The 13,539-nt window shown below is 45.0% G+C and overlaps 1 protein-coding gene across 1 annotated transcript in view; it reads left to right on the top strand.

Annotated features, from left to right (window-relative positions):
* The window catches only part of LOC117766615, a 334,810-nt gene that overhangs the window by 292,379 nt on the left and 28,892 nt on the right, over positions 1 to 13,539 (top strand). The window contains exon 6 of the mRNA XM_034593875.1: positions 7,009 to 7,128. Within this exon, the coding sequence (XP_034449766.1) occupies positions 7,009 to 7,128 (120 nt within the window). The remainder of the gene's footprint in view (positions 1 to 7,008; positions 7,129 to 13,539) is intronic.

Genomic DNA, 13,539 nt, shown 5'->3' with positions numbered 1-13,539 from the left:
CGGCCTCAGCCCATGTCTCATAGCTATGATCAAGGTTTTGTATCAGGACATTGAGAGTGTACTGAAGATTAATGGAGGCCTGAGTGCACCTTTTAAAGTGCACAGGGGGGGGAGACAGGGCTGCTCGCTCTCAGGGATGTTATACGCACTTTCTATTGAACCAATGCTAAATAAGATAAGAGCGAACATTGAGGGGTTGATTTTAAATGATTTAAAAAAGAGCCACATTTTATCAGCATATGCAGACGACATCATCGTCTTTGTAAAAAACCAGAAGGATATCCAAGAACTCGGAAACATTGTCAGTAATTTTAAAACCGTGTCAGCTGCCAGAGTGAACTGGGGGAAAAGTGAAGCGCTGGCAGTTGGAAGTTGGGAGGGGGGGCTACCCAGTCTGCCGGGGGGTTGGTGTGGAGAAGAGACGGTCTCAAGTACCTGGGGGTGTATGTCGGCAATGAGTCCATAGTTCAGAAGAACTGGGAGGGGGTGGCTGAGAAGATACAAGGGAGACTTAACAAGTGGAAATGGCTGAAGCCACAGTTATCATACAGAGGCAGAACACTGATAATAAACAACCTGGTAGCTTCTGCTCTGTGGCATCGACTCGCCTGCATGGAACCACCGAAAGGACTCACACAAAAACTACAAACCATTTTAACAGATTTCTTTTGGGACAGGTTACACTGGGTGCCCCAGTGTGTGTTGTTTTTACCAAAGGAGGAGGGGGGGCAAGGGCTGGTGCACATTCAAAGCAGGGTAGCCACTTTTAGATTACAGTTCATCCAGAAGTATCTCACAGGTCCACAGGATGTTGTTTGGAGACAAGTGACAAGCAGCATCCTGAGGGGGACAACTGGTCTGGGTTTAGACATGGCACTGTTCTTAATGGATTTTAAGCTTCTAACACTTTACAGATTATCTCCTTTTTATCAGTCACTTTTTAAGACATGGAACCTTTTGAAATGGAAAAGGCTGGAACCTGTCAACTCGTTGCACTGGCTGTTGGAAGAGCCGTTAATCAACGGAGCCAGGCTGGATGTCCAGAGCAGCTCGACACCAGGCCTCACCAGCATGCTGTGCACCACCGGAGCTGTAACCCTGAGGAAGATAGTCGATGCAGCAGGTCCTGGACTGACCGACATCCCGGCTGTGGCTTCCCTCATCGGACAGAGGTCCATGCGACAGGCAGGAAACATTTTAAACTTATGGATGAAGAGACTCACAGACGAGGAGGTAAAGATGCTACAGGAGTACGGTACTGGAACAGAAACCCCCGACGACAGCGACCCTTTCCCAGAGTTGGGTTTTACTCCGAATCTGGACGGGCTCACGGGACCTTGTTTAAATAAGACGGACTGGAAACAGGTAGAACTGCACACAGCCAAAGGAAGAGCCATGTATGAATGTTGTGTTTTAACCCTGAACAGAAGCAAACTGGATGTGAGGACTGACACGGTGTGGAGGAGAAGACTGGATGTGGACAGCAAGGTCAAACCAGTGTGGAGGGTTTTATACAAACCACCGTTGAGGAAAAGGACTGGTGACCTGCAATGGAGGATTTTACACGGTGCCATCGCGGTCAACAGTTTTATTTCCATCATCAACCCAACAGTCAAATGCAGTTGTCCATTTTGTGGAGAAGCAGAGACAGTTTTTCATGCTTTTTATGACTGTAGAAGACTCTGTTACCTTTTTAATACACTTCAGAACGTTTTTAAACAGTTTGATGAGCCGTGGAGTAAGACTGCCTTCATCCTAGGAGTTGGATATAGAAAATCAGACCCTAGCAAGTGGAAATTGTTAAACTGGATAGTAGGAGAAGCCAAACTGTCCATCTACAGCAGCAGGAAGAACAGAGTAGAGGACAGGACAGGACAAGAAGCACTTCCTGTTTTTATCTCGCTGCTGAAGGCCAGAGTCTGGGTAGATTTTAGGTTTTTTAAAGAAATGAAGAACATGGATGGCTTCATCAAACAGTGGTGTTTTAATAACGTAATATGTTCTGTGATTGACGATGTTTTAATATTTAATATTATTTTCTAGGTAGGTTTTAATATTGTTCTGAACTGAAATGTACATATCCACTTATTGTCATGGAAACATTGACAGTAGTTTTGTAAAAATTTTGAAAATAAAGGTTTTAAAAATCAAAAAATCTGTCTCTCTGTCTCTCTCTCTCTCTCTCTCCCCCCCCCCCCCCTCTCTCTCTCTCTGCCCCCCCCCCTCTCTCTCTCTCTCTGCCCCCCCCCTCTCTCTCTCTCTCTCTCTCTCTCTCTGCCCCCCCTCTCTCTCTCTCTCTCTCTCTCTCTCTCTGCCCCCCCCCCCTCTCTCTCTCTCTCTCTCTCTCTCTCTCTCTCTCTCTCTGCCCCCCCCCCCCTCTCTCTCTCTCCCCCAGTTTACTGCTTCATGTAAACTTGTAGTTTTTCTACATGTATTTATGTATTGCTGATCTACACTGATGAGATCTAGACCTCATACTTATTACAGTGGGTGGATTAAAGGCCTGAGTGGAGACGCACACATGAAATGGACCTTGCTTGAAAATACCTGGTATGTGCATCTTATCAGTTCTGCCATGTAACTAATAATTATTATTCACGACGATGTATATTAAAGAACTCTATTTTCTATGGTTTTCTTCCTTCATGTGTTGGAGTTTAGTATTTTGTGTTTATACTTAAACAAACGTGTGTTTTTCTGTGAAGCAAATAAAAACTGTTTTTTTAACGTCACGATTCTCCAATAAGCTTTGAGATCAACTTGTTTTATACTGTATGTGAATAAAACACTAGATGACAACTTACATGTCAAATCAATCCAATGAAAAGATGATCAAGGCTTTGGTCAAGTTTTCTGTGAAATAGAATTTACACTCACATCAGTTTTATGTTTTGTTTTCATAGAAAGTAGTTTCTATGGTGGAATTCCAGTGAATCCAGTTTAGACTTGATGGGAAAACCATGTTGTCTGCAGCCAGGTACTCTGGCTCTTTGCTGACACCTGGTGGTCAAACACTGTGACTGTTTCTACTTGGATCATTTTATACATCGAACACTCGTCTAGTCAGAGAAAAGAAGGGGATGCAAATCTCAGCAATTATTGAAATACACAACGGTCAAATAATGCATCACAATGCAGCTGTATTTCTCTAGATCTATAAAGCAGACACTGTGACTGGACTGTGTAAATGTGACATGACGTGGCAGAGTTCTGCAGATGGAGTCACACATTCAGCTCCAACACGAAATATAACAACCTTCAAATCACAGGAGGAAACATGGGTTTGAGCTCAGGCTCCATTTGATGGAGTTGAGCAGTTTGGGAGTTTTACACATTTTAACAAACTATTGACGGATCAGACCAATCGCAAGGAAACACGTCTTCATCGTGTTCACATGATGTGGTTACAGTTAATAACAATAATAATAATGAATGTATATATATATATACATTCATTATTATTGTTATTATTAATGTCTGTAAAAAATATTTCATGAGTTAAGTTACAAACAGCAGTTTTAATTTTAGAACACACGCACACACACACACACACACACACACACACACACACACACACACACACTCACACTCACACACACACACACACACACTCACGCACACACGCACACACACACACACACACACACACACACACACACACACACACTCACACTCACACACACACACACACACACTCACGCACACACGCACACACACACACACACGCACACACGCACACACACACACACACACACACACACACACACACACACACACTCACACACACACAGAGTCATGTGATTTCCAGTAACTGCAGAGCGGATGGAGCAGCCAGTGAAAGTGAAAGTGTTCAGACTTGTTCTAACAACAAGGAGCAGACGGAGGAGACGTGAAGTCTGAGGCTGGTGAGTGTTCAGCAACATTTATATTATTCATTCATATTATTTTACAGTCAGTGACTGTGTTTTTCACTGGATCCCCAGAGACAGATGTGAACAGCAGGTCTGGAACAAAGAGCCTTCAAAGGACTAATTAACAGAGTTAACTCACAGTTTCACTTTTTATCTTCATCACATCTGTTCATCAAGTGTTTAATAACAGAACGTGTTTTCACAATCATACGTTACAGCAGTGGTCACCAACCAGTGGAGAGTCTTCACTGTGGATCCCAGTAAAGCTCTGGACTCACTGGCTGAGGTGTGAGGAACATCGACCTGCAGAGCCAGGTACACACACACACACACACACACACACACACACACACACACACACACACACATATATATACACTACCGTTCAAAAGTTTGGGGTCACCCAGACAATTTCGTGTTTTCCATGAAAACTCACACTTTTATTTATCAAATGAGTTGCAAAATGAATCGAAAATATAGTCAAGACATTGACAAGGTTAGAAATAATGATTTTTATTTGAAATATTAATTTTGTTCTTCAAACTTTGCTTTCGTCAAAGAATGCTCCATTTGCAGCAGTTACAGCATTGCAGACCTTTGGCATTCTAGCTGTTAATTTGTTGAGGTAATCTGTAGAAATCCCCCCCCCCCCCCCCCCCCCCCCCCCCCCCCCCCCCCCGCTTCCTGAAGCCCCTCCCACAAGTTGGATTGGCTTGATGGGCACTTCTTGCGTACCATACGGTCAAGCTGCTCCCACAACAGCTCAATGGGGTTGAGATCTGGTGACTGCGCTGGCCACTCCATTACAGACAGCATACCAGCTGCCTGCTTCTTCCCTAAATACTTCTTGCATAATGTGGAGGTGGGCTTTGGGTCATTGTCCTGTTGTAGGAGGAAATTGGCTCCAATCAAGCGCTGTCCACAGGGTATGGCATGGCGTTGCAAAATGGAGTGATAGCCTTCCTTATTTAAAATCCCTTTTACCTTGTACAAATCTCCCACTTTACCAGCACCAAAGCAGCCCCAGACCATCACATGACCTCCACCATGCTTGACAGATGGCGTCAGGCACTCTTCCAGCATCTTTTCACCTGTTCTGCGTCTCACAAATGTTCTTCTGTGTGATCCAAACACCTCAAACTTTGATTCGTCTGTCCATAACACTTTTTTCCAATCTTCCTCTGTCCAATGTCTGTGTTCTTTTGCCCATATCAATCTTTTCTTTTTATTGTCCAGTCTCAGATATGGCTTTTTCTTTGCCACTCTGCCTAGAAGGCCAGCATCCCGGAGTCGCCTCTTCCCTGTAGACGTTGACACTGGCGTTTTGCGGGTACCATTTAAAGAAGCTGCCAGTTGAGGACCTGTGAGGCGTCTATTTCTCAAACTAGAGACTCTAATATACTTGTCTTCTTGCTGAGTTGTGCACCGGGGCCTCCCACTTCTCTTTCTACTCTGGTTAGAGCCCGTTTGTGCTGTTCTCTGAAGGGAGTAGTACACACCGTTGTAGGACATTTTCAGTTTCTTCGCAATTTCTCACATGGAATAGCCTTCATTTCTAAGAACAAGAATAGACTGGCGAGTTTCACATGAAAGTTCTCTTCTTCTGGCCATTTTGAGAGAACCCACACATGTGATGCTCCAGATACTCAACTAGCTCAAAGGAAGGCCAGTTCTATAGCTTCTCTCACCAGCAAAACAGTTTTCAGCTGTGCTAACATCATTGCACAAGGGTTTTCAAGGGTTTTCTAATCATCCATTAGTCTTCTAAAGCGATTAGCAAACACAATGTACCATTAGAACACTGGAGTGATAGTTGCTGGAAATGGGCCTCGATACACCTATGTAGATATTTCATTAAAAACCAGACGTTTCCACCTAGAATAGTCATTTACCACATTAACAATGTATAGAGTGTATTTCTGATTAATTTAATGTTATCTTCATTGAAAAAAACAGTGCTTTTCTTTGAAAAATAAGGACATTTCTAAGTGACCCCAAACTTTTGAACGGTAGTATAAAGGTCAGTAATTCATTTTATTGAATTTGAACTTTATGACGTGAACATGATACGAGATGTTGAGTTTCCTTCTCTTAGTGGCAGGGGGTTGAAGGACACATGAACTTTTACAAGCTTGTATTCATTCACTTTAATGGAGTTGATTGGTCTGAGTGTAGATCAGGAAATGCTCAAGCTGCAAAAATACATTTTTATTCAACGTTTGTTTATGGCTATGCAGGTTTATTGGTGGATTTACAAATGACATAAACCAATATTACATGAAAGGAACTTTATTATTGTACTTGTACAATAGTATACCTCCATACCCTTATTGGCTGGTACCCTAAAATATATAATTCGTATTATTAATTTAATAATGTTCTCAATGAAATGGTTGAAACTGGCTGAATAAATTAAGTGATTGACTGAAATTTGTATCCAAAAATAATGGAGGCTTCCTGAGGTCACCTGTCAGGAGAGAGAGAGAGAGAGAGAGAGAGAGTGAGAGAGAGAGAGAGAGAGAGAGAGAGAGAGAGCGAGAGAGAGAGAGAGAGAGAGAGCGAGAGAGAGAGAGAGAGAGAGAGAGAGAGAGAGAGCGAGAGAGAGAGAGAGAGAGAGAGAGAGAGAGAGCGAGAGAGAGAGAGAGAGAGAGAGCGAGAGAGAGAGAGAGAGACAGAGAGAGAGAGAGCCTATTTAAAAAATGAATGAATTGATTCAGTCGACAGAAACGCTGGAGTGCTTTTATTTGGAAATGGTTAGGCTACAGGAAGTGTTGCAAATAATTTTGTTTGTGACGTTTTCAACAGATAAACATTGAAACTGGTGAGAAAGATCATTTCACTGTGTTCTGCTGTAAACTGAGCGCAGGACGAGAAGGAAACAGACCAGACCTTGAACATCTAGAAGAGCAGCGTGGCCTGAACCACAACTGAGCCGCAGCCGGCCCGGTGTAACATGGACGCGGACAATTCAGAGCAAGTTGGACCCTCACACACAAAGTAAGAGACCTGCTCCAAACATGTGAACCTCCAAACTGAATCCTCAGAGAATGAACCAGTGAATGATGTGTTCTGAATAAAAACATGTTTGTGTTTGCAGAGGTCAGGACCACAGACTGAGAGCAGAGTCTCCAGGGTCCAGCTGTGTGTCTCTGAAGAGTGACATGTCCATGAGACATCCTCTAAACTTCAGTAATGAACCTGGACCCTCACACACAGAGTAAGAGACTGTTTCTACTGTGACCTGCTCTGAAGAGGATTTAGTTTCCTCTAGTGTGGCCCCTGCATTAGGACACAGCTTCATTGAAGTTGGTGACTAATCTCTCAGAATCACTCAAAGAGCTCAGACCTCCACCAAGAACCAACACGCTCCTTATGAAACCACTTTGAGATTCACTAGAGACTCATTTTGATTTGGATCTGCACCAAATTCCACACACTGGTAAACATCAGTCCTCTGAGCATGTCTGTGTAAGAGGAACCCCCCCCCCCCCCGCTCTGGTTCACAGACCACAACCTTCCACCAAGTTTACTGGTAATCTGTCGTTTTTTATAATCCCACTAACGAACCAACCAACACACAAACATACTGGGTGAAAACAAAACCTCCTTGACAGAAGTAATGACAACCTGTGACTGGGACATGTGAGTTATCAGGAAATGTCTTCACAGAGAGAGGAAGAGGAGTCATGTTTCTGAGGAGGAGCAGTCGTCCTGCTGTGCTTCGTGTCAGGACGTCCTGAAGGATTCAGTCTCCACCAGCTGTGGACACTGGTTCTGCAGACAGTGCATCACCTCATACTGGGACCAGTCTGGCTCTTCAGGAGACTCCTCCTGTCCCCAGTGTGGACAAAGATCCAGGACAGGAGCTGGAGCTCAGACAGCCGGTCAGAGCAGCACTGTACATGTGTCTGCTGATGTCTTCACTTCTGACAACAGCACATGTGGTTTTATTTTGTTCCTTCATACAGCATCAACATTTAACATCGTTATAAAAGCACAAAGTTAAAAAGCTTTTATTTTCTGTAGTTTTTCTGTATCTGATGAAAACAATCAGCAGATTCTCAGATTCTCTGTCTCTGACATTGTTTCTTGTCTTTCAGCAGATCGTGGTCTGCAGGAGGTTTTAGATGAACATAAGCTCAGTGTGAGGAGGAGATGTGAACATGTGACTGAAGGAACTGATGAAACAGGAAGTAGAACCCTCCTCAACAGGATCTACACTGAGCTCTACATCACAGAGGGACAGAGTGAAGAGGTTAATACTCAACATGAGGTGAGGCAGCTTGAGACGGCTTCCAAGAAGAAGATCCTCCACGACACTCCCATCAAGTGCCACGACATCTTTAAAGCCTCAACTGACAAGCAGAGCAGCATCAGAGTCGTCCTGACCAACGGCGTCGCTGGCGTTGGAAAAACCTTCTCGGTGCAGAAGTTCACTCTGGACTGGGCAGAGGGTTTAGAAAACCAAGATGTGGGTCTGCTGACTGTGCTTTCGTTCAGGGAGCTGAACCTGGTGAAGGACCAGCAGCACAGTCTTCTCACGCTGCTCCGTGTTTTCCATCCAGCGTTACAGAAGCTCACGGCCGAGACGCTCGCTGTCTGTAAACCTTTGTTCATCTTTGACGGCCTGGATGAAAGCAGACTTTCTCTGGACTTCAACCACAGGGAGCTTGTGTCTGATGTCACACAGAGGTCATCAGTCAACGTGCTGCTGACAAACCTCATCCGGGGGAATCTGCTTCCCTCGGCTCTCGTCTGGATAACCTCCAGACCTGCGGCAGCCAATCAGATCCCTCCTGCATGTGTTGACAGGGTCACAGAAGTACGAGGCTTCACTGACGCCCAGAAGGAGGAGTACTTCAGGAGGAGATTCAGTGATGAAGAGCTGTGCAGCAGAATCATCTCACACATCAAGACGTCCAGGAGCCTCCACATCATGTGTCAAATCCCAGTCTTCTGCTGGATCAGTGCTACAGTTCTGGAGCACATGTTGACCACAGACCAGAGAGGAGAGCTGCCCAAGACCCTGACTGACCTGTACTCACACTTCCTGCTGGTTCAGACAAAGAGGAAGAACAACAAGTACGGTGAGGGACATGAGACGACTCCACAGCAGCTGACGGAGGTTGACAGGGACGTTCTTCTGAAGCTGGGGAGGCTGGCACTTAAACATCTGGAGGAAGGAAACATCATGTTCTACCAAGCAGACCTGGAGCGGTGTGGTCTTAATGTCACAGAGGCCTCAGTGTACTCAGGAGTTTGTACTGAGATCTTCAGAAGAGAGTGTGTGATCTTCCAGAAATCAGTCTACTGCTTTGTTCATCTGAGCGTTCAGGAGTTTCTGGCTGCAGTCTACATATTCCACTGTTACACCAAGAGGAACAGAGAAGAACTCAACAACTTCTTGGGAACATATGGGAACACAGGCAGTACCTTCTCCCTGAATGACCTCCTGAAGACAAACATGGAGAAATCCCTAGCCAGTACAAATGGTCATCTGGACCTGTTTGTTCGCTTCCTTCACGGCCTCAGTCTGGAGTCCAACCAGAGAGTCTTAGGAGGCCTGCTGGGTCGGACAGGGAACCATCCAGAGATCATCCAGAGAGTCATCAACAACCTGAAGGAGATCGATACTGATCACATTTCTCCTGACAGAAGCATCAACATCTTCCACTGTCTGACTGAGATGAACGACCACTCAGTTCATCAGCGGATGAAACAGTTCCTGACGTCAGAGAACAGATCAAAGGAGAAACTCTCTGAGATCCACTGCTCAGCTCTGGCCTACATGCTGCAGATGTCAGAGAAGGTTCTGGATGTGTTGTACCTGGAGACGTTCAACACATCAGACCAGGGTCGACGGAGACTGATCCCAGCTATGAGGAACTGCAGGAAGGCTGTGTGAGTCCAGACATGATCAATAACATGTTCAATCAGTGGAGATGAGTCGTTCTTCAAATACACTCAGTGTTAAATGGTTCTCATTGTTGGGGCAGCATGGTGTTGCAGTGGTCAACACTGTTAGTGCAGCCTTTCTGTGAGGAGGAGGTTCTCCTGGTGTCTGCAGGGTTTTCTCTGGGTTCTCCAGCTTCCTCCACAAACCCAAAGACATGGAGATCAGATCTAATCAGTTTATCTTTGAGTCAAAATGTGAAGAAATCCCCTAAAGACAGACTTGAGACATCATGTTCAAGAGGCCATGAACATGTTCTGTGACCTTGACCTTTGACCTTTGACCACCTGAATCTAATGAGTTCCTCTGTTAGTCTGAATGAACGCTTGGACCAAATCTGAAAGGATTCTCTTGAGGAGTTTTTAACAAAAAGGGGATTTACCAGGGTGAGGGTCACATGATCACGTTTTGTATGAATGTTGTGTTTTCTGATTTAATTCTCACAGATTTGATATTTTCTTTAATTACAGACTCGGTCGTTGTGGACTCTCAGAGACTCAGTGGGAAGTCTTGGCCTCAGCTCTGAAGTCAGACCCCTCACATCTGAGAGAACTGGATCTGAGTGACAACGAGCTGCAGGACTCAGGAGTGAAGTCACTGTGTTCTGGACTGGAGAGTCCAAACTGTCGACTGGAGACTCTGAGGTCCTTAAATCCTTGTTCACTTTTCAGACATTCTTTCTTATTGGGTCATTATTTATTTAAATTGTCTCAGTTCTGCTCTGCTCACTGTCCCTCAGTCATCTGTCCCTCACCCAGCCTGTCAGTCACGTCCACCTCATCAACTCCATTCACCTGCACTCACCTGCTCCTGATCACTAAGAAAGTGTCAGTAAATAACATGTGGACTGAGGCCGAGCACTCGTCCTCCTCAAGTTTTCAAAATAAGACACGTTCTTATTGAAACACGTTGGACAGTTGATAAGTATAGAAACAAACAGGAAGTGACTGTCAGGAGCCATCCCGACTTTAAACAGTGTTTAATTACACAAACCTGCTCAGTGACCAACACAGAGAAGAAGCTGATGAATGAAACAATGGTCCAACATGTCTGATCTGATATTTATCTTCAGGTCACAGACTGGACTGAGGTCAGCAGCATGTTGAGAGTCTGTGTTGACATGATGACGATCCACAACAACAGGAGGACACATTCTAATATTCATATTTCTTTATCCAGGTTGAGGAGATGCAGTCTGTCAGAGATCATCTGTTCTTCTCTGGCTTCAGCTCTGAGGTCAAACCCCTCTCATCTGAGAGAACTGGATCTGAGCTTCAACAACCTGCAGGACTCAGGAGTGAAGGAGCTGTGTGGTTTTCTACAGAGTCCAACCTGTCGACTGGAGACTCTGAGGTCAGTTCACTGACTGACTTTTGTAGATCTCATATCTATAAAACAGTATTTATACACAATTTATCTCATTTAATTCTAATTTAACATAATTCCTCTTCATACATAACTTGAATCCATTCATTCATTAATCTGTGACATTTTAAATATTCAGCTACTTGTTAAAACACTGAGTTTAGTTCTGGATTTCCTAAACTGATCTGCAGGACAGAGACCGGGTCCAAATAATCTATTTGTACTGAATCAGGACTCGTTTTTAGTCCAACATGTCTGATTTCATATTTATCTTCCATGTTATGAGTCTGTGTGACATGAATATGTGTATGTTATTTTCACACATGAACTCAGTTTAATTTACAGTTCAGTTTTATTCTTTATCCAGGTTGTGGAGCTGCAGACTGTCAGAGATCAGCTGTTCTTCTCTGGCTTCAGCTCTGAGGTCAAACCCCTCTCATCTGAGAGAACTGGATCTGAGGTTCAACGACCTGCAGGACTCAGGAGTGAAGGAGCTGCTTGATCTACAGCAGAGTCCAACCTGTCGACTGGAGACTCTGAGGTCAGTAGATGGTTGGAGTCAGTCCACGCTGCTTTCATCAGTATGTTACTAAACACAGTCAGTATCACAGATCCAGGGTCTGTGCTACCAAGCAGGATTTGTGGTTATCAGGTTAACTTCAGGTTTAGTTTTTTCAGTCCTACGAAGCTCGTCCACTTCTTAACGAGGTAAATCACCATGGTAACTTCTGATGAACGGCTAACCTGCTCCAGGTTAAGTTGGAGATCAACCCGTATTGAAGCTCCGCCCACTGACCACAGTGACTCTCCACTGTTGTGTGGTGCACACTCTCCTTAAAGGGACGGATAAGGGAAGTTTAAATCCACGTCTGGTTGGTTCAGTTGATCTCTAACTCACCCAGAACATCTCAATCTCTCCAGACTCATCCTGTCACCAAAACACCAGATGCACTCAGTCAGCTTCCTGAAGATAGGTCCATGTGTTTCTATTGAGGAGTGATGTCAGAGCTGTCCACCACAGTGTGTGTCCTCAGAGACAGTGAGACAGTGTGTGTCCTCAGAGACAGTGTGTGTCCTCAGAGACAGTGAGACAGTGTGTGTCCTCAGAGACAGTGAGACGGTGTGTGTCCTCAGAGACAGTGAGTCAGTGTGTGTCCTCAGAGTAAGTGTGTGTCCTCAGAGACAGTGAGACAGTGTGTGTCCTCAGAGACAGTGAGACAGTGAGTGTCCTCAGAGTCAGTGAGACAGTGTGTGTCCTCAGAGACAGTGAGTGTCCTCAGAGACAGTGAGACAGTGTGTGTCCTCAGAGACAGTAAGACAGTGTGTGTCCTCAGAGACAGTGAGACAGTGTGTCCTCAGAGACAGTGAGACAGTGTGTGTCACATCCTGGGATTCAAACGTTTCTCATCAAGAATCTTCTTCTCGTCCACTCGTCTTGTTCGTAAACAACAGATTCAGATCTCGTGGCCTCGAGTTATTTATCTCGTTCACACGTTATTATGTCGTGGTCACGTAATATATTTTTACCAAATGCCACCAGGGGGCGCTGTAACTGACACAAGCTGGACCACAGCTGACAGCCTCACACGAGGAACAGAGACGGTGTCGTCTTCATCTGATCTGAGACAGTTTGTTCTCTCACTTCATCAGTGAAGAACTGATCAGGTGGATCTTTGTCACAGCTCTGAGATCAGTGGGACTGAAGCCTCTCCTCATCACCATGGTAACCAGGAGCTCTTTATACAGAGCAGAACCTCTGCTGAGGTCCATCTGTCTCATCTGGTCCCAGTTTGTCAGAAGCAGATGTTCATCAACACACAGTGAAACATGTCTTCACCTGTAACAGCAGTAAATCCACCTCTCAGGTGTCCACTCTGCACTTTGACATGCAGAGGAAACACACTTAGCTCTTAGCGTGTTCATTCCAACACGTGAACATGAAGCAGAGAGGAAGCTGCTCCACCTCTGAACAGGACTGAAGTCCCTGCTGCTCTTTCTACTGGATGTGCTGCATCACTGACTCACAGCTGATGAAGTGAGTCTCTGGAACACTGATGTCTTCTTCTCTCAACAGCTGGTGGGGGTCTGAGTGAAGGTGAGTGTGAAGAGGACAGTGTGTGTGGACGGAGGCTGAGCTGTGTCCTGAGGATCCAGAGGCTGAAGCAGCAGCAGCTTGTGTGTAGTCTCCAATCTACACAACCCCTAATCTGCATGTGTTTGTGAGATGAAGCCGGAGCACCTGGAGAAAACACGGGGAGAACATGCAGACTCCACACAGGAAGACCCCATCTGAACCGGATTCAAACCAGC

The sequence above is a fragment of the Hippoglossus hippoglossus genome, chromosome 1 (assembly GCF_009819705.1).
Source record: "Hippoglossus hippoglossus isolate fHipHip1 chromosome 1, fHipHip1.pri, whole genome shotgun sequence".
NCBI lineage: Eukaryota > Metazoa > Chordata > Actinopteri > Pleuronectiformes > Pleuronectidae > Hippoglossus > Hippoglossus hippoglossus.
The sequence above is the reverse complement of the archived record's forward strand: the minus strand, read 5'-3'. Positions and strand labels throughout refer to the sequence as shown.